This window comes from Clarias gariepinus, chromosome 3, assembly GCF_024256425.1.
Source record: "Clarias gariepinus isolate MV-2021 ecotype Netherlands chromosome 3, CGAR_prim_01v2, whole genome shotgun sequence".
Classification (NCBI taxonomy): Eukaryota; Metazoa; Chordata; class Actinopteri; order Siluriformes; family Clariidae; genus Clarias; species Clarias gariepinus.
Window position 1 is genome coordinate 18,967,718 of NC_071102.1, and position 19,801 is coordinate 18,987,518.

At 43.0% G+C, this 19,801-nt stretch overlaps 1 protein-coding gene across 1 annotated transcript; it reads right to left on the reverse strand.

Moving 5' to 3' along the window:
* Positions 1-49: 49 nt before the first annotated feature.
* Positions 50-19,130, reverse strand: ptpn23b (protein tyrosine phosphatase, non-receptor type 23, b). Its single transcript, XM_053493065.1, has 20 exons — positions 18,984-19,130; positions 15,473-15,547; positions 9,842-9,969; positions 9,648-9,724; positions 9,504-9,553; positions 8,864-8,995; positions 8,595-8,675; positions 8,091-8,210; positions 7,940-7,987; positions 7,754-7,810; positions 7,573-7,631; positions 7,404-7,483; positions 6,175-6,289; positions 5,885-5,950; positions 4,984-5,120; positions 4,538-4,801; positions 4,131-4,285; positions 3,848-3,999; positions 3,566-3,745; positions 50-2,763 (listed from the first exon to the last, which is right to left on the reverse strand). The coding sequence occupies exons 1-20, from the start codon at positions 19,065-19,067 to the stop codon at positions 1,539-1,541; spliced, it is 3,285 nt and encodes a 1,094-aa protein (XP_053349040.1). The 5' UTR covers positions 19,068-19,130; the 3' UTR covers positions 50-1,538.
* Positions 19,131-19,801: the final 671 nt, after the last annotated feature.

A 19,801-nucleotide genomic window follows, 5' to 3' on the forward strand; every position in this document is an offset into this window, starting at 1 on the left:
ACACACACATCCATTATCATCATTTATCCTGTGTACAGTCAAGTGGACCCTGGAGCCATTATCAGAGGAATTTGGTCACAAGGTACACCCTGGATGAGGTGGCAACTGAATGCTGGGCACACACACAGTCACACACTATGGGCAATATGAAAATACAAGTCAGCCTATCCAGGGGAAACGCACCAAACAGATGACACTGTGCTGCATAATGATGTGAAATTATTTTTTATTTTTTTTGCATATTTGTCACATTTAAATAATTCCGATCAGTAAACAAAATAAAATATTACACGACAATAACCTGAGTATAGCGGTACCAGAGCATACGAGTTTAATCCGTCCCGGAGGCAAGTTCATAAGGTGAAATGTTGTATTGTGAAACACATTATCCCATAGGAAATAATGGAAATACAGATAATCCGTTGCAGCCATCAAAAAATATTACCAATTTTCAACACTATAATCATATTTTTTAATATAAACACAATCAAAACATTTAGAAAAGACATGTAAATAAGGTAAAATATGAAAGAAAATAGACATTAAACCTCACCTAACTTATTTAACAATGATTTCTTTCTTAATTTACACTAAAGTGGCTCCTTTTTTCCAGCTGCATGGAGGATGTGTAGAAGTGTGTGTGTGTGTGTGTGTAAATCTCTTCTATTTGTCTTTCTGGCTGAAGTCAGTGAAGTGCACTGATCAAATCCAATGAGCTCCAGTAAGCCCAGTGAAAAGCCAAACACACACATGCTTTTCTGTGCCAGTGTAAGGGCAGTGTGGTGATTTCCTTAAATCTCCATGTGCGTATGTGTGTGTGTGTGTGTGTGTGTGTGTGTGGACAGTGCAACAAGCTCATTCCTTATAAATATCTTACACTTTATTAAATCCACCCATGTACAAATAACGTTCAGAGAAATTAACAGACAGAAATATTTAGATATATCAGAAGTGTTCATTAATATTAATGTTATAGTTAATATTGGTGTTAATTAATATGAAACTAGTATGAGGGATACACAGTGCAGTTAGAAACGCTCAAGAGTGAGACATCACATACAGAACAGAAACAGTGCAGTTTATTTATGTTTCATGTAGAGAAGAGATATAAATTCTTCTGCAGAAAGCCTGTGTGTGTGTGCAGGTTTTCTTTCCACCCAAGCAGAAGCCACACCTGATTCCACCTGTTTAATTAGTTCTTTTTGGGTTTCAACATATCAGGCTTCAACTTGGTTGGAAGGAAAGCCTGCACTTACGCACACTCACACAGGTTCTTTCTGAAGACTTTAATGTAGATACAACTTTTATTTATAGGTTTTATAAAAGTAGACTGAGTTACAATGCTAGTAATTTTTCTTAATAGGTGTAGTATTAATTAAATTTAATGATTATAATACAGAATATTACTCAAAATATACAGACTCAAAAGAACTTTCATAAATCTTGGGTTCCATCACGCTGAGGGTGTCCGAATCTTTGACTCACTAATTTCTTCCCACAATCCAGACTGGTTACTATTAGCTTCAGACTGAAGACCTTTATTTGACTTGACTATCAGAAGCTCCTCCCTGGGAAGGTTCAATGCTGAGTTTGCTCATTTCGTCTTGAACAGACGTCTGATTGGAGGGTGAGGGGTGAGCTGGGGAAGGTGTGAGCATACTAGTAAGTGCAGGGGGATTTGGGTTGTCCATCACTGGGACAGTCACTGGTCCAAGTGATGAGTTATTCTGAGGTGGAATATTTTGGTTTTGATTTTGAATGGGATTCCCAGCCTGAAACATGGGACTAAAGTGAGCAGGTGGTTGCTGAAACACGTTTGGGGCAGGTAGGGGCTGCCCCTGGTTGTGAGATGTTCCTCCCTGAAAACACAGGTTGGCATTCTGGAGTGACCCAGGGATTTGCTGAGGTTGGGTCGATGGAATTGAGGGAATAACATGACCCATATGGGCTTGAGGCTGAACTGGGAAGCCAGGCTGGGTCTGGGAGTGTGCGCCAAAAGTCGACCAATAAGCTGGAGTTGGGAGTGCCTGAGACTGGCTCTGAGGTGGAACAGGAGCCTGGAACTGTCCAGGAGGCTGGCTTTGCCCAAAAAGGGCAGTTGCCTGAGAGAGTATGGGATGGCCAGGGTGTTGGGGAAAACCTTGGTACTGTGTTCCTGGAGTCACTTGTTGAGCTGATGAAGATTTGGCCATGCTCGAGGGCATATGTTGATCCTGTGGACCATACATGGGGACATGTCCAGGCAGACCTGGCCTGGCAGAAGATTGTCCCATCTCAGGAGGTATAGTATAATTTGCTGAAACATTAGGAAAGGGTACACCTGGGTAGTTCTGCCAGGGTGAAGGGATATATCCTTGATGAGGCATTTCTGAAGTATTTTGATTAACTGGTGTGATGCCACTGGATGGACCAGGCTGGAAATGTTGAGGTACAACATATCCTGAAGAAGGCTGCGGAAGTACCATTGGTTGCGGGACTTCTGAAACTCGGCCATAAGGGGGTTGATTGGCAGGTGCCAAATGTTGCATTCTCTGGTTTAAAAATGGAGCACTGGCTGCTCCTGGAGGCCAAGTAAGAGGGGTTGGTTCACGGGGACCAACGTAAGGGAGTGGTGGACCTCTAGCCAAAGGCATAGCCGGGGGCAGGCCCTGGGGTACATCCTGCCCTGAAGAAACAGAAGGAGACTGAGGAACTGGGATTTGGTTGTCAGACTTGGACTTTCGAGGAGCCGGTACAGGAGGATCATTTGCTGTGTCCTTGGTGCTGTGGAAACGAGACAGAAATACTTTATAAAGTAAGATAAAAATTATTTGTAATTAATTAGATTACAAAATACTGTCTTCAAAAAGTAATCAGTTACATTATAGAGTTACTTTCTGATAAAAGTAACTATTTCGATTACTTTTCCACTGCAGAAAATGACTCCCAAAAAAAAAAAAAAAATTCTACCATCATCACTTAGCCAAGTTTGGCCCATAATCTGTTAACTACTAATACCCCTATCTTACCTACGCGACTTCGCGCGGTGGCCGTAAGTACGTTTCATAATAATTTACCACGAGTTTTGGCCCAGTGATTAGGTTTCCATTTTTCCGAGCGTTCCATTGGTCCTCACATAGTCAAACCACATAGGTGAGATAGGTGTACAACAGGAGGAATAACCGTGGGGGGCGGGTTATCGGGAGCGGGGCTTGTAGGACGACTATCGCACGCGCACACACACACACTTTTGATTGTGTAAAGCTGCTTTGTGATGATGTAAATCGTTAAAAGCGCTATACAAATAAAATTAAATTGAATTGAATTGAACTTTGGGAATGCCTGCTGTCTGGCTCACAGATTACATAAATTGTCTGAATAAGGGATTAAATTTTTTTTTAACTAAATAACTTAAATGGTGGACCTAACGTGTTAGATTACTTGTTACAACAAAAAAGTACGCCAAGTACTCTAACGCGTTACTTTGTAACACTGTTCAAAGCAGCTTATTTAAAAACTTTAACCTAAAAAAAATAACATGAACTGGTCGAGCGGGGTGAACTTGCTCAACACAGGTCTTTCCTACCTTTCCATCGTGGAACTTCTCCCCTCCTTTCTGCTCTGCTGCATGCTCTTGACTTTGTCCAGAATGCTGGAGATCTTCTTTTCCATGTCCTGATACAGGCTTTTCCCATCCTCAGCCTTTTTCACCAGGTCCTCATATGCTTCGTACGAAGTTACCATGGACTGCACGTAGCTGTTCCATCTGTGGAGCGAGTCGTGTGGGTTACGACCAAAACTAAACATGTCTATAATAGAGATCTAGAGACACTTATTCTCAATGACAGAAATACACTGAGACACATACTGCTGCTGTGTGACGCTGAGGGTTTTTCGGGTGGGGGCGCACGCCACGCTAGCCTCAGTCAAGGCTTTAATAATGTTATCCTGGGCCGCAAGGTTCTGATCGATGTATCCCTTTAACTGGTCGTATTTCTGCATCTGATCCTTAATCAAGACCTACAACACACATTGTTGGTGGGAAAAGATCAAAGGCTACTCAAAGTCTGAAGATCAAAGGCTACTCATAAAGGCTACTCATAAAGTCTGAAAGTATGAATCTTGTACTGTACAGGTCCTGCAGACCGTACCTTTCTCTCAGACCGCTCAGTGGTCACCAGAGTAAGTGTGAGGTCGTCCTTCTGAATGAGCTCACGAAGCTCTTTCTCGAGCGAGGTCCTCTGCTTGCGCATCTCATCCACTTTCCCACAGAGCCGCTTCAACGTCTCTAAGGAGGACATGTCATCTACAGGACGAGGACAAAGTCACAAGTGTACACTTACTGGCCAGTTTAATAGGAACAGTTGTATCTGTGCTTTAATGTGCAGGTCAGTGCTGTGCGGAAGTGCAGGTAACCTCCCTCATCAACAAGGTGAGAGAGAACTACAGGAATGAGTTTTCGAGTGTTATACTGGACACTGACTGTATGTAATGTATAGCAGTGTGCAAAATATAATATACACAGTGATACACATCTGAGACACACACACACCCTCACCCTGACTGAGTTGTAGCTGAGGCAGGCTCTTCCTCAGCTCGTCCCGCGGGCCCTGCAGCAGGCGCAGGTTGGGGATGTGCTGGGTCATGGCCTGGTGCAGCTCGATGTTGGTTTGGCTTGCCTCCTGATGGATGCTCTCGTACTTTCTGAACTCATCGTGGAGTTGCATTAGTTCAGCAGGCCTGGGAGACGACCCGTCCTCCTCCAGTGCATTACACACATCCCCCAGGCAATAGCCCACGTCAGTGTACGAACCTGATAAAGCTGCACAACACACACACAGCATTGTGGTAGAGTAAATCAGAGCACACACAGCTGAGAGTCCATAACACTAACACTTAACACAAACAGTTCTCTCAATGTTAATCAATGTTTTTATACGTGCAGTTTCAGTGTGCGCCAGTATTGCGCGTGTGTGTGTGTGTGTGTGTGTGTGGGGTACACACCCTGCATGGCCTGCACTAATCTCTGCACTGCGTCTGGTTGAACACTGAGTGCTGCACATTTCTCCAGCAGCACCGCGGGAACGGAGCTGAACATCTCCACATCCATCGACTCACAGTTTAGAGACGCCATGAAGCTTCTGAACGAGGGAGAGAATAAACCATACGGCCATCAGGAACTACTGGAGCTTATCTATAGCCTAAACATGATGAGTGCTGACGTTCTGGTTAAGTGTAACAGTGTGTTTACGATCAATGGGAAACGTTATCTCCATAACACTGTCATGTTACACTCTCACTTCTCACACACGAGCAGTAACTCGCTCAGGTAGACTTGAGGCGACTCGGGGGAGACCCCGGTACACTCAGGTAGACTTGGGTGGACTAATGAACCTGGACACACGTGTAGCCGATTCACATCATCAGATTTAAACATGTGTATGAGTGTATTATGGGATGTTTTCTACGAGCAGACGTTTAACGTCTTTATATGGAGTGTGAGAGTCTGGGGTTGTGTCAGGGCGTAGGATTCTCATTCAGGTTCTTTTAAACCTTCAGGGATTTTGAGATGAGAAATGTGAGGCGAGTTGTTTAACACTATGAGAGGTGAAGAACCGACTGTCTGAAGCTGTTTAACAGATGGTACACAAAGTAAGATAAAATATAAATAAATCAATAAATAAAAATATACAAGGTGTTGTCCTTTAACAACAATTAAAAAAAATTAAAAAATTTTGACGTTCAAGTCAAACCGGGACTTGTGTTTGTACAGATTAACAGAACAGTTCTGAGAGTTAAAGCTCCCTGTAGTGTAGCAGGAGATTATATAGAGAAATAAAGGGAGTTTTTACTCTCAGAACTGTACAATCACAAGTCCCGGTTTGACTGTCTAAGTGTCTCTTACTCCAAGATCTGGTTCTTCTCTTCAATCTTTGCCGTGACTTCACGAAGCAGCTTGGCCTTCTCTTCACTAAAAAAAAGGAAAAACAGGTTTTTGTTCAACTTTTTGACTTTTTAAACTTCTAATAGTATAATTCTGCCCCGCCCACCGTGATCAGCGCTAATCAGCAAATCAGAAACGATTGAAAATCAATTGTTGATTGCAGCAACTTTTTAACATCGCTGTACAAAGTCACCCGGGTGTAAACAAAACAGGTGATTATTAAAGCATCAGGTTTGTCCTGCGCGTGCGACCTGTAGACTGACGAAGCCTCGTGAGCCGCGAGAGGAACCAGGGTGGAGAAGAGGTCGGGGCCGGTGATGCTGGGGTCAGTCGGGGTGATCGGGACGGGCTTTACCAGAGGAGTACCTGCACAGGAGAGGGCAAAGGATCACACACTGCCTTCAAAGGACATATACAAAAGTTTATACACCCCTGCTTTTGTGACAAATCCAAGCTCGATGACAGTTTTCTACCATTCAGTGTGATTGAGCAAGCGGCAGGGCAGAGCCGAAGTGAAACACAGTGTTTGTGGGGAAAAGCGCGAGAATCGAGCTGGATGGTTACATCACATGGGGTACGGTCCAATCACAACGTTTCTGTGTGTGTGTACGTGTTAAGGACGCTGTTAGACAGGTTCAGAAGTCAAAACTATTTATATCCTGATTGGGCAGCCTGATGTTCAGGGAAGTTCTGCCACGCTTCCTGTCTGTAGTGGAGTACATCACTCCTGTTCCTTTTTACACCGAGAACGATATATATTAGGGATGCACCGAAATTTCGGCCGCCGAAAATTTTCGGCCGAAATAGCATTATCGGTTTCGGCCGAAACGTAAGAAAGCGCCGAAAATAAAAGCCGTAATTGTCGCGACGCCTCTCCCATCCTCCCGTCTCGTTCGCGCTGTCATTACGCATCAAACACGGAGTATGTCGGCGGTTTGGAAGCACTTCAAAGTTTCAGATGAGGACAGCAAAGTTGCAATAATTTTAATTAATTTGTAGTTTTTTTAATACAAACAAAAAGAAAATATTTTAAACATGTTTTTTAATGAAGACATTTTCGGTTTCGGTATCGGTTTTCGGCCAAGTGCATCCAAAAATTTCGGTTTCGTTTTCGGCCCAGAATTTTCATTTCGGTGCATCCCTAATATATATGCTTTTTGAAAAAAAAAACTACTTTTTTATGGTTTAATTAGATTTTCCTCACCTGTGTCCATCCTGAACACAGGCTTATGATCCACTGTAAAAGGGTATACATACTTATGCAACTGGGTTACTGTTCTTTTAGTCCTTAATAAGTTTTCCACCTGGATGTTGCTGTGTCACATCAAAGGTGAGAAATGAGCTCACGTGGTTTAACTGAGTTTAATCATTTACCTTTGAAAAGGCTGTGATGTTAAGAGGGGTGTGTAAACTTTTGTTATTGCCCGTAGTGGACACGTCTGGATCTGAAACTGAGAAACGCAGTAAACCGCTGGTCTACCTTTCACTGCAGGGAGCGTGTCGAGACCTGGAACTGACTCGTGGTAGATAAAGTCGTTGTCCTTCTTAGCCGAGTTAAACCTACAACGAGTAAGGGGTGGGACGTTACACACACACACACACACACACACACACACACACACACACACACAGTGATGTTCAGAGCTTACTTTCCCCCGATGACGTCCATGGTGAACCGCAGTGCTCGCTGTACGGAGTCCGGCTGACCCTGCAGTGGAGAAGGAGATCAGGTTCAGTCCCGCAGAAAATCACACAACTGTAGCAAAATGATGATATGTGTGTGTGTGTGTGTGAGAGAGAGAGAGAGAGAGAGAGAAAAAGTGATCTCACCTTGCTTAGCTTGATAGCTTCATTTAGCTTCCCCAGAGCGCTTTGGAAGTACGCCACCTATAGGAGGAAATGATTTCCTTTAGTAAACATTGACTGGAGCTCGTTATCAGGACCAGGTGATTCATGACTCGGTCACTAGGGGGCGGTGTTCTGTGAGAATGAGAGAGTTACTGGTGTTCCACATACCGCTTGTCCACGCTTCTCCTGCTCCTCACAGTGCTGGCCCATGTGGAACTGCAACAGCAACACACATACACCCATTACTCACCGTGTTACACACACACACACACACACACTTTTTAATGAATCATTAGTGAGATGTGTTTCTTGTACTCACGTGTGTAACTGCACTGAAGTAGCTGATTTTCATCCAGAGGAGTTTCTTCCACTCCTTCTTCCCCGACACACAGTCTGAACTCTCCAACACATGCACACACTCCCTGTAGAACACACACACCTGCAGGAGAGACGCACTGAAAGAGGAGCCAAAACAACACACACACAGACAAACACACACACAGACACACACAGAGACACAGACAGACACACACACACAGAGACACACAGAGACGCAGAGACACACAGACAGACACACAGACACACACACACAGACAGACACACAGACAGACACACAGAGACGCAGAGACACACAGACAGACACACAGACAGACACACAGACACACAGAGACACAGACAGACAGACACACAGACAGACACACAGACAGACACACAGACACACAGAGACACAGACAGACAGACACAGACCCACACACACAAATGCACACAGACACACGCACACAGACACAAAGACACGCACACACATACAGACACAAACACACACCTGGGCAGAGATGCGTGCGATCACTAAGCTCTTTCTGTGATCCAGCAGGGTTTTCTCCAGGACACACTCCTGAGCCTGACCCTGTATACACACACACACACACACACACAATAATAAACGCTCTGAGAAGAAAGACTTAAATATTATGAACATTACATTTGGAAAATTTAGTAAGAGAGTGTGTGTGTGTGTGTGTGTGTGTGTGTATGTGTGTGTGTATATGTGTGTGTGTCCAGGTGTGTGTGTGTGTGTGTGTGTGTGTTCCTCACCAGCATTAGACTGATGTTAATAGACAGAGCCTGGTGGCTGAGGTCCGCGCTGTAGGTGGAGCTGTAATAATCTCTGATGTGTGTGAATGCACCTGCAGCGCTCTGGAAATGGGTGCAGGAGGTCTTCATCCCCTACAACACACACACACACGCACACACACACACACACACACACACACACACACACACACACACACACACACACACAAGAATCTGATTAATACCCCTGTCTCACCTACATGGAATCTCAGCGGTTTTTGCTCAGTGGCCGTAACTGATTCACTGCGAGTTTTGGCGTAGTGACTACGTTTTTTTTATCTTTTCAAATGACAATTTTAACATGTTTAATTTTTCCTACTAGACCTCCAAAACACCTAAGATCTGAACTCCTAAGCATTGGGGAGCAGGCGGCCAGCAGGTCCTAGATGCTATGTTTGTTTTTATAAAAAGCTATTAAATGGTAAAATGATAAACAAACTAAAAAAATTAAATAAAAACATTGTCTGCATGCATGTATGTGTGTGTGTGTGTGTGTGTGTGTGTGTGTGTGTGTGTGTGTGTGTGTGTGTGTGTGTGTGTGTGTGAGAGAGAGAGAGAGAGAGAGAGAGAGAGAGAGAGAGAGAGAGAGAGGTGTTCTCACTTCATCAGAAACTCTGTTATCCATGGTTCCCAGATAGGAGTGTAAAGCACCTTCAAAAACAGCAAAAAAGGAAAATATCAGTTTTTGTTCTGTTGTGTTTTAGAGATGTGTGTGCGTGTGCGTGTGTGTGATAGAACGTCTCACCGAGGTTATAAAGAACACAGGCCTGTTCATAACAGATGTCATTATGAGTAACTTGCTTTCCTGTAAAGATGTCGATCCTGTGGAGAGGAGAGAGAGCTGCAGTGAGAGGAGCGTAGTGTGAACACACACTCGTCATGGAGACGCTGACACACTCGTCACGCTCCCAATGAATCCCTTTTTCTAATCAGACTTGCCATGTCACCGGCGCAGCTGCTTCCTGTCCCTTCGCCATGGGAACACGACTCTGCAGGAAGTACAGCTGTCCAAAGTACTTTCTCAGTCTGTTGCAGCCCTCAAAGTCCCTCGTGACACTCACAGCACGCTGGGGGGGCAAAGAGAGAGAGAAAGAGAGGGAGAAAGAGAGAGCGAGAGAGAGAGAAAGAGAGAGAGAGAGACTAATGATGATATAATCATTTTATCGCGATTCCTCGTGCTCCCAGAGCCGCTCTCTCACACTCAGAGTCCTGGAATACGTCGGAATTATACCTCTATAGATGTGATACTCTGGTGATTCAGTACATTCAGGTGGTCAGCTGACTTCATTTTATTGCCCCATAACGTTACTGAGTCTAGACGTGAGTAACTGATCAACCCCAGATCATAACCAAATCATCTCCAGAGGCTTATGTCTAGGACAGTTCTTAACCCCATTTAATCTCCCTAGTTGTTGTCTGATTTTAATCAGGTTTCAGGCCCCATCATAGCACAGAAACTGCACTAGTTAAGATTGCAAAAGACTTGTTTTTAGCTTCAGACCAAGGCTGCATCTCAATACTAGTCTTACTTGATCTTAGTGCTGCATTCGACACTATAGATCATAATATTCTCATAGATCGCCTACAAAATCACATTGTATTCAGGGACAGGCATTAAAATGGTTTAGATCATACCTGTCTGATCGATACCATTTTGTAGATCCAAATGGAGTCCTGTCTGGTGTAATGCCAGTGAAATATGGGGTCCCACAAGGGTCAGTTTTAGGACCACTTCTGTTCTTAATATACATGCTTCCCTTTGGGTAACATCATTAGAAGACATGCGATTAGTTTCCATTGTTATGCTGAAGATACCCAATTACAGTGGTGTGAAAAACTATTTGCCCCTTCCTGATTTCTTATTCTTTTGCATGTTTGTCACACTTAAATGTTTCTGCTCATCAAAAACCGTTAACTATTAGTCAAAGATAACATAATTGAACACAAAATGCAGTTTTTAAATGAAGGTTTACGTTATTAAGAGAGAAAAAAAACTCCAAATCTACATGGCCCTGTGTGAAAAGGTGATTACACTCTTGTTAAAAAATAACTTAACTGTTGTGTATCACACTTGAGTTCAATTTCTGTAGTCACCCCCAGGCCTGATTACTGCCACACCTGTTTCAATCAAGAAATCACTTAAATAGGAGCTACCTGACACAGAGAAGTAGACCAAAAGCACCTCAAAAGCTAGACATCATGCCAAGATCCAAAGAAATTCAGGAACAAATGAGAACAAAAGTAATTGAGATCTATCAGTCTGGTAAAGGTTATAAAGCCATTTCTAAAGCTTTGGGACTCTAGCGAACCACAGTGAGAGCCATTATCCACAAATAGCAAAAACATGGAACAGTGGTGAACCTAGGAGTGGCCGGCCGAGCAAAATTACCCCAAGAGCGCAGAGACAACTCATCCGAGAGGCCATAAAAGACCACAGGACAACATCTAAAGAACTGCAGGCCTCACTTGCCTCAATTAAGGTCAGTGTTCACGACTCCACCATAAGAAAGAGACTGGGCAAAAACGGCCTGCATGGCAGATTTCCAAGGCGCAAACCACTTTTAAGCAAAAAGAACATTAAGGCTCGTCTCAAGTTTGCTAAAAAACATCTCAATGATTGCCAAGACTTTTGGGAAAATACCTTGTGGCCCGATGAGACAAAAGTTGAACTTTTTGGAAGGTGCGTGTCCCGTTACATCTGGCGTAAAAGTAACACAGCATTTCAGAAAAAGAACATCATACCAACAGTAAAATATAGTGGTGGTAGTGTGATGGTCTGGGGTTGTTTTGCTGCTTCAGGACCTGTAAGGCTTGCTGTGATAGATGGAACCATGAATTCTACTGTCTACCAAAAAATCCTGAAGGAGAATGTCCGGCCATCTGTGCTGCAGCAGGACAATGACCCAAAACACACCAGCAAATCCACTTTGGCGTGGCCTAGTCAAAATCCTGACCTAAATCCTATTGAGATGTTGTGGCATGACCTTAAAAAGGCGGTTCATGCTAGAAAACCCTCAAATAAAGCTGAATTACAACAATTCTGCAAAGATGAGGGGCCAAAATTCCTCCAGAGCACTGTAAAAGACTCGTTGCAAGTTATCGCAAACGCTTGATTGCAGTTATTGCTGCTAAGGGTGGCCCAACCAGTTATTAGGTTCAGGGGGCAATTATTTTTTCACACAGGGCCAGGTTTGGAGTTTTTTTTTCTCCCTTAATAACGTAAACCTTCATTTAAAAACTGCATTTTATGTTCAATTATGTTATCTTTGACTAATAGTTAAATGTGTTTGATGATCAGAAACATTTTGTGTGACAAACATGCAAAAGAATAAGAAATCAGGAAGGGGGCAAATAGTTTCACACCACTGTATATATCTCAACAAAACCAGATTGAATACCCAAGTTGTCTAGACTAACTCAGTGTGTCCAGGACATTGATTAAGAATTGGATGACCAATAACTTACTTTTACTAAATTCAGATAAGACAGAGATATTACTCATCAGCCCAAAAACCAGCACACAACAGCTTTCACAATTCAGCCTGCGTTTAGAAGGATGTACTGTTACTACTATACACTCACCTAAAGGATTATTAGGAACACCATACTAATAAGGTGTTTGACCCCCTTTTGCCTTCAGAACTGCCTTAATTCTATGTGGCATTGATTCAACAAGGTGCTGAAAGCATTCTTTAGAAATGTTGGCCCATATTGATAGGATAGCATCTTGCAGTTGATGGAGATTTGTGGGATGCACATCCAGGGCACGTAGCTCCCGTTCCACCACATCCCAAAGATGCTCTATTGGGTTGAGATCTGGTGACTGTGGGGGTAATTTTAGTACAGTGAACTCATTGTCATGTTCAAGAAACCAATTTAAAATGATTCGAGCTTTGTGACATGGTGCATTATCCTGCTGGAAGTAGCCATCAGAGGATGGGTACATGGTGGTCATAAAGGGATGGACATGGTCAGAAACAATGCTCAGGTAGCCCGTGGCATTTAAACGATGCCCAATTGGCACTAAGGGGCCTAAAGTGTGCCAAGAAAACATCCCCCACACCATTACACCACCACCACCAGGCTGTACAGTGGTAACAAGTAGGGATGCACCGGAATGAAAATTCTGGGCCGAAAACGAAACCGAAATTTTTGGATGCACTTGGCCGAAAACCGATACCGAAACCGAAAATGGCTTCATTAAAAAACATGTTTAAAATATTTTCTTTTTGTTTGTATTAAAAAAATGTTGCATATTGCAACTTTGCATTGAAGTGCTTCCAAACCGCCGACATACTCCGTGTTTGATGCGTAATGACAGCGCGAACGAGACGGGAGGATGGGAGAGGCGCGGCGACAATTTCGGCTTTTATTTTCGGCGCTTTCTAACGTTTCGGCCGAAACCGATAATGCTATTTCGGCCGAAAATTTTCGGCAGCCGAAATTTCGGTGCATCCCTAGTAACAAGGCATGATGGATCCATGTTCTCATTCTGTTTACGCCAAATTCTGACTCTACCATTTGAATGTCTCAACAGAAATCGAGACTTATTAAACCAGGCAACATTTTTCCAGTCTTCAACTGTCCAGTTTCGGTGAGCTAGTGCAAATTGTAGCCTCTTTTTCCTATTTGTAGTGGAGATGAGTGGTACCCGGTGGGGTCTTTTGCTGTTGTAGCCCATCCGCCTCAAGGTTGTGCGTGTTGTGGCTTCACAAATGCTTTGCTGCAATCCTCTGTTGTAACGAGTGGTTATTTCAGTCAAAGTTGCTCTTCTATCAGCTTGAATCAGTCGGCCCATTCTCCTCTGAGCTCTAGCATCAACAAGGCATTTTCGCCCACAGGACCGCCTACTGGATACTGGATGTTTTTCCCTTTTCACACCATTCTTTGTAAACCCTAGAAATGGTTGCATGTGAAAATCCCAGTAACTGAGCAGATTGTGAAATACTCAGACCGGCCCGTCTGGCACCAAGAACCATGCTACGCTCAAAATTGCTTAAATCACCTTTCTTTCCCATTCTGACATTCAGTTTGGAATTCCGGAGATTGTCTTGACCAGGACCACACCCCTAAATGCATTAAAGCAACTGCCATGTGATTGGTTAATTAGATAATTGCATTAATGAGAAATTGAACAGGTGTTCCTAACAATCCTCTGTGAGTCTATAGCTCAACAGTAAAAGACCTGGGCATAATATTAGACAGTAACTTGTCCTTGAAAATTATATTTCCAATATCACAAAAACAACCTTTTTCCATCTTAGAAATATTGCCAAACTTAGGAGCAACTTATCCGTATCTGAGGCAGAAAAGCTAGTTCATGCATTCATGACCAGACTGGACTATTGTAATGCATTACTAGGTGGTTGTCCTGCATCAGTAGACAAAGGCCAACCCTGCGAGGATCCTGAGGCATCCAGAGAAGGACTCTGCTTTATGATGGCTGGAGCTACACATCCTGCTCTTGTGCTCCCAGTGATCCAGACCCCATCTGCCCTCTGCACCTACTGACTCGTCCCTATGCTGAACTGGACTTCATGTTGATTTAAAGAACTTCTGTTATATTGATACCTGCATAACACACATGATGTATTATCATTTGGGTTCCCTGTTGAGTCTGGTTCCTCTCAAGGTTTCTTCCTATTGCCATCTCAGGGAGTTTTTCCTTGCCACTGTCGCCATCACCTTTGGCTTGCTCATCAGAGACATTTCATTCATCATTCATTCATTCATCTCATTATTATACTGTATATACACATTTTTCTCACACATACACACTTCCAAATATTTACTTTCATTTTTGTGAATTTGCTTTGAGACATTGACCATTGTTAAAAGCGCTATATAAATAAAATTGAATTGAATTGTCTTTGCTTGCCTGAGCGTCTTCAGAGCATCCAGTACCTTCCACAGTGATCTCATGGTGATCTTACACCACACACGGGAGCCGTTTTACACGACTGATACACGGTAGAGACAACAGCCGTAAACAAGAAGTGTGTTTAACCAGATTAAAAGTAAACACTTCCAAGTGTGTGTGTTTGTGTGTGAGAAAGGCTGATGAAACGGGGGACGCAGGAAAAACACGGCAGAAGGAGATCTAATGAGAAGATAGGTAAGGCCTGACACTGTGGCATGTCCCCAGGAGAGGCAGGGGACACGACACCCGGCCCAGATGAGTTTGTTGTGCTGGTGTGGTGAGGCTCAGCCCAAGTCTGAGCTCGAGTCACTTTTTCATTCTGTGATCTAAACTACAACAAACACAACGAGTCAGGTGTACACAGAAGAACATGCGGTACTGATCGTGGTGTTTTCATATCGCTGTATTTCCAATTTCGATGTTTTTCCTTCTCCGTATTCACCATATTAAACTCCTCACTCAGTCAGGGTTACAGTATTAGAGGTACGGCCCAGTCCACACCTGATTACTGGGAAATGTGTGTGTTTATGTACATTAAGTTCTTTTATTAAACTTTTACTTGTAACGCTACAGGACTTTAACCTAATGTGTGTCTCTTAATACTGTAGCCTTTAACTCAGGATTAGGCGCGATACACTAATCCGACTCACCTGACGGAGATGATCGAGTTTCCTCAGAGCCTCGGTGTAGTTCTCTGGACGTTCTGCATAGTTTTTCTTAATGTACTGTAAGAAAGACGGCACAGAAAAGGCGTTAGAGAGTGCTATTATCTTTCTCTCTCTCTCTTTCTCTCTCTCACACACACACACACACAGGGTAGTCTATCAGGTGACGGAGCACCATGCAGAACTTACACTCAATACCAGATTTACATTAAGAGTGTTTATTAAAGAATTTTATAGATACAAATGAACAAACAAACCCATAAATTAGGACAACTTTAATGAATCGTTCGGTGATGATGGACAGAACAGAGGTGTGTGTCAGGTGTGTAAGCTGAGGAGGTATGTGTGTGTCTGCACAGACCATACGCGTACCATAAACACACTCGGCTAAAGGGGGATTTAGTGATTATAATAATAATAATTATTATTATTATTATAAACAATTATTATTATTATATTTATTACTATTGTTATATTTATAATAATAATTGTTATTACTATTATGGTTGTTACTATGTTACAGAGGTGTGTGGAATCACTTCCTCTTCTGTCTCTGATCGCTCGTTTTCTGCTCATTTCCTGCCATACAGTTTTTTGTGGGCGTGGCTATTTTTGTAACACTACACTACAGTGGTGACGTGCTTGTACACACCGTCTGTGGAATGAAAGACTGAAGTTAAAGCTCTCGCAGGTGTAGACGGGTGGAGTCTGAGCGACTGTAAACCTGTTCCTCACTCGTCACACAGGTTTCACTCTGTCCCTCCCCCCACCCCCCTCTGTCCCTCCTCCACCATAATGAAGCTCGAAAAGATTTGAAAGTAAGTGCAGATAAAACACACTGACCAGGCGGCTAGACGGACCGGTCTAAACTACAGACACGACATCACACACTCTGGGTTATGTCCACTTCTCTCATGACATGGTGTGACTGCAGAGCTTCAGAATCACCGACCAGAGTTTGGGAGAAAAACCCTGTTATGATTTATACACATTTTCTCACACACTTCATTCTTACTTCCATAATTATCATTTGATTCTGTGAAGCAGCTTTGTGACAATGACGACTGTTATAAATATACATTTATAATAAAATATAAATAATACTATAAATAAAAGTGACAATGACGACTGTTATAAATATACATTTATAATAAAATATAAATAATACTATAAATAAAAATGAATTGAACTCCTATGGGGATGATGGTCATCAGCTGCACACACACGGCTGGTCCTTCACACACACACACACACACACACACACACACACACACACGGCCGGTCCTCCACACACACGCGGCCGGTCCTTCACACACACGCGGCCGGTCCTTCACACACACGCGGCCGGTCCTTCACACACACGCGGCCGGTCCTTCACACACACGCGGCCGGTCCTTCACACACACGCGGCCGGTCCTTCACACACACACACACATTTACATACTTACACACACACACGGTCCTCCACACACGCACACACACGGCCCTCCGCACACACACGGTCCTCCACACACACACGCACACAGTCCTCCGCACACACACATACATACACATACACACACACGGTCCTCGGCTCTGACGGTGTTGGTGTTGGACCGGTCCCACCTCCTGTGTGATGGAGATGAAACAGACTAAACACACAGTGATTAATAATTAGATGTGATTAACTCAGTCCATGTGGAATAAATCTACAGTCCATGTTCTGTCAGATTCCATCAGCTTGTGTCACTCTGGATGACGCACATGACGGGCGTTTCTTACATGTTTGTGTTAACTCCCCAGAAAACACCTAACAGAGTCCTGTGATGTGTGTGTGTGTGTGTGTGTGTGTGTGTAACTGATGGAGCATCTCGTCAGTAATCTAGTGAATAGTGTGATTATATATTTAATAATAAAGGCCCTGATGTAAGTCTCTCTGTATAGGAGCATCCGCTAAATGCCTTAAGGTAAAAGTAATCACACCCCTGCCAGTTTCATACCGTCTGGTGTCAGAACACACACACACACACACACACACACACACACACCTGGGATTAACAGGTGACCCGAATGAACTCATTAGGGAGCGCTTCAACACCTCTCTACAGGGGCATGTGGCCAAAACCCGGGACTGCTGCTGATTTATTATTATAATTGTTATTCAGTATACAGATATACAGTACACTTGTTATACAAAAAATGTGTGTGACAAAGAAGCTACTTCTAAAAGTTTATGTTCAATGAAAGTGCCCGATCTCGCTTCCCTTAAAAGTTTAAGTTGCAAGTTTTAACTTCAGCTGTTTTGGAGAGATGATTTTATATGAGCCACAAAAACGTCCGTTATCGTTACACTGTCGTACTTCAAACCATATTTATTTAAAATGTAAATTATTCACGTTGCTTTAGAGTTTTGATACTTAAATTGCTGTAAGCAGTAAAAAATTGTTACAATTGTTGCTTAAATTAAAGCACTTTGTACAAAATTAGTATTTGGTTTAAATTCTCCAAATCAAACAAACACATTATGCTATGTGTCTATAAATCATAAACACCACAGTTAAATCAGCGTTTTATTATTGTTTATATTATTTATGTCCAATAATTATTGGTAACACATGTACAGTACCATTAAAATTTAAAAGTGCTTTGCACGAGAGATGGTTTTTGGTAAGAGTTTAAAAAGAGCAAAACTCTGTAGTGTCCGTAACCATGTCAACTTCATGTTTCAAGATCTTAACAATTTAGCATTTTATAATAACAAACGTTTTCAGGTTTATATCTTTTCATGTGAAACCTAAATTGGTCGAGTTTCATCTACGTGATCCAATCTGGAAAGTGTGTGTGTGTGTTTGTCAGTGGTCTGGGTTTAAAGCTTTTCTGATGTTCAAATGTACATGAAGTATACATCACAGTGAGGACACACACACACACACACACACCTCTCTGATCTGTTAGATCTGTCAGGGTCTGGCCAGTTACTCACTATTACAGATTATATCACACACACACACACACAGTTTCAGTTTCACTTTCATGCTTCATTATTGTTGTTGTTTGTAGTTATTACTATTTGCACTGTTGTCACTTTGCAACACATTAAACTGCACATCAAAGTTTATTTAAAAAAAAAACTAGTGATTTATGTTTTATTTATATATTGTAGCTTTTTCTTCTTAGTGTCACACTAATGACTCACATTACACTGTGTGTAAGATATACAGTATGGTTTATACTCTGTGTGTGTGTGTGTATGTGTGTATGTGTCTGTGTGTGTGTGTGTATGCTCGGCTCCATCCGGGTCCTCGTGCACCGATACACAGGTGTGTTTGTGACGCAGCTCTAATCCTGAGACACACAGGTGAGCTACCTGCTCATTATTACACTCCGTGTGTGTGTGTGTGTGTGTGTGTGTGTGTAAGTAAGTGTAAGCTATTTACACAGCAGCACTTTACACACATTTAACACTAATACTATAATAATAATAATAATAATAATAATAATAATAATAAGTGCTGACCTGAGCCGCTCGCGAGCCGCAGTGAAAATCTCCCGCCTCTTTCAGCTCCAACCAGATCATCGGCATCCGCGGGACGGCCTCCATCTGTCCACCTGTCTCTCACTCTGTGTGTCTCTCACTCTGTGTCTCTGTGTGTCCACAGGAGAATGAGGACTAAACCCGACTCTCGGTTCCGCACCTGCCCCTGCCCCTCCCCCTCCTTCTTCTTCCGCATTCCCAACTTTTCGACTCGAGTATGACGTAATGGGGCGGGGCCTCAGGGGCTGCTGGGGAGTGTAGTGCAGGTGTGTAGTGCAGGTGTGTGGAGGTAGACAGCGCTGACTGTGATTGTGTGTGTGAGTTTGACTCTCCTGACCCTCTGCATGATCAGAACCGGTTCCACTGGATCAGAACCTCACTCTCAGTATCTCACTGTATCTCAGATTCTCTCCAAACCCATTAACACTGATACAGTTACTAAAGACCCATTAATACACCCACCTGATCAACCTGATTCTACCTCATAACCTGCACGTGGACACACACACACAGAGACAGAGAGACACAGACAGAGAGACGGTCCTCCTGTGTGTTTGCTCATATAACACTCTCCATTCTTCTCTTGGAAGGCTGTACACTTGATGTCAGAGCGTGTGTGTGTGTGTGTGTGTGTGTGTGTGTGTGTGTGTGTGTGTGGATTTATATTCATTTACACAGGAGCATTAGCCAACCCTATATATTTAGTACACAGTGACGCACAACAAGGTGCTTCATTCAAGATTCAAGATTCAAATAACTTTATTAATCCCAGAGGGAAATTGCTTATGCTCGGTTACAGG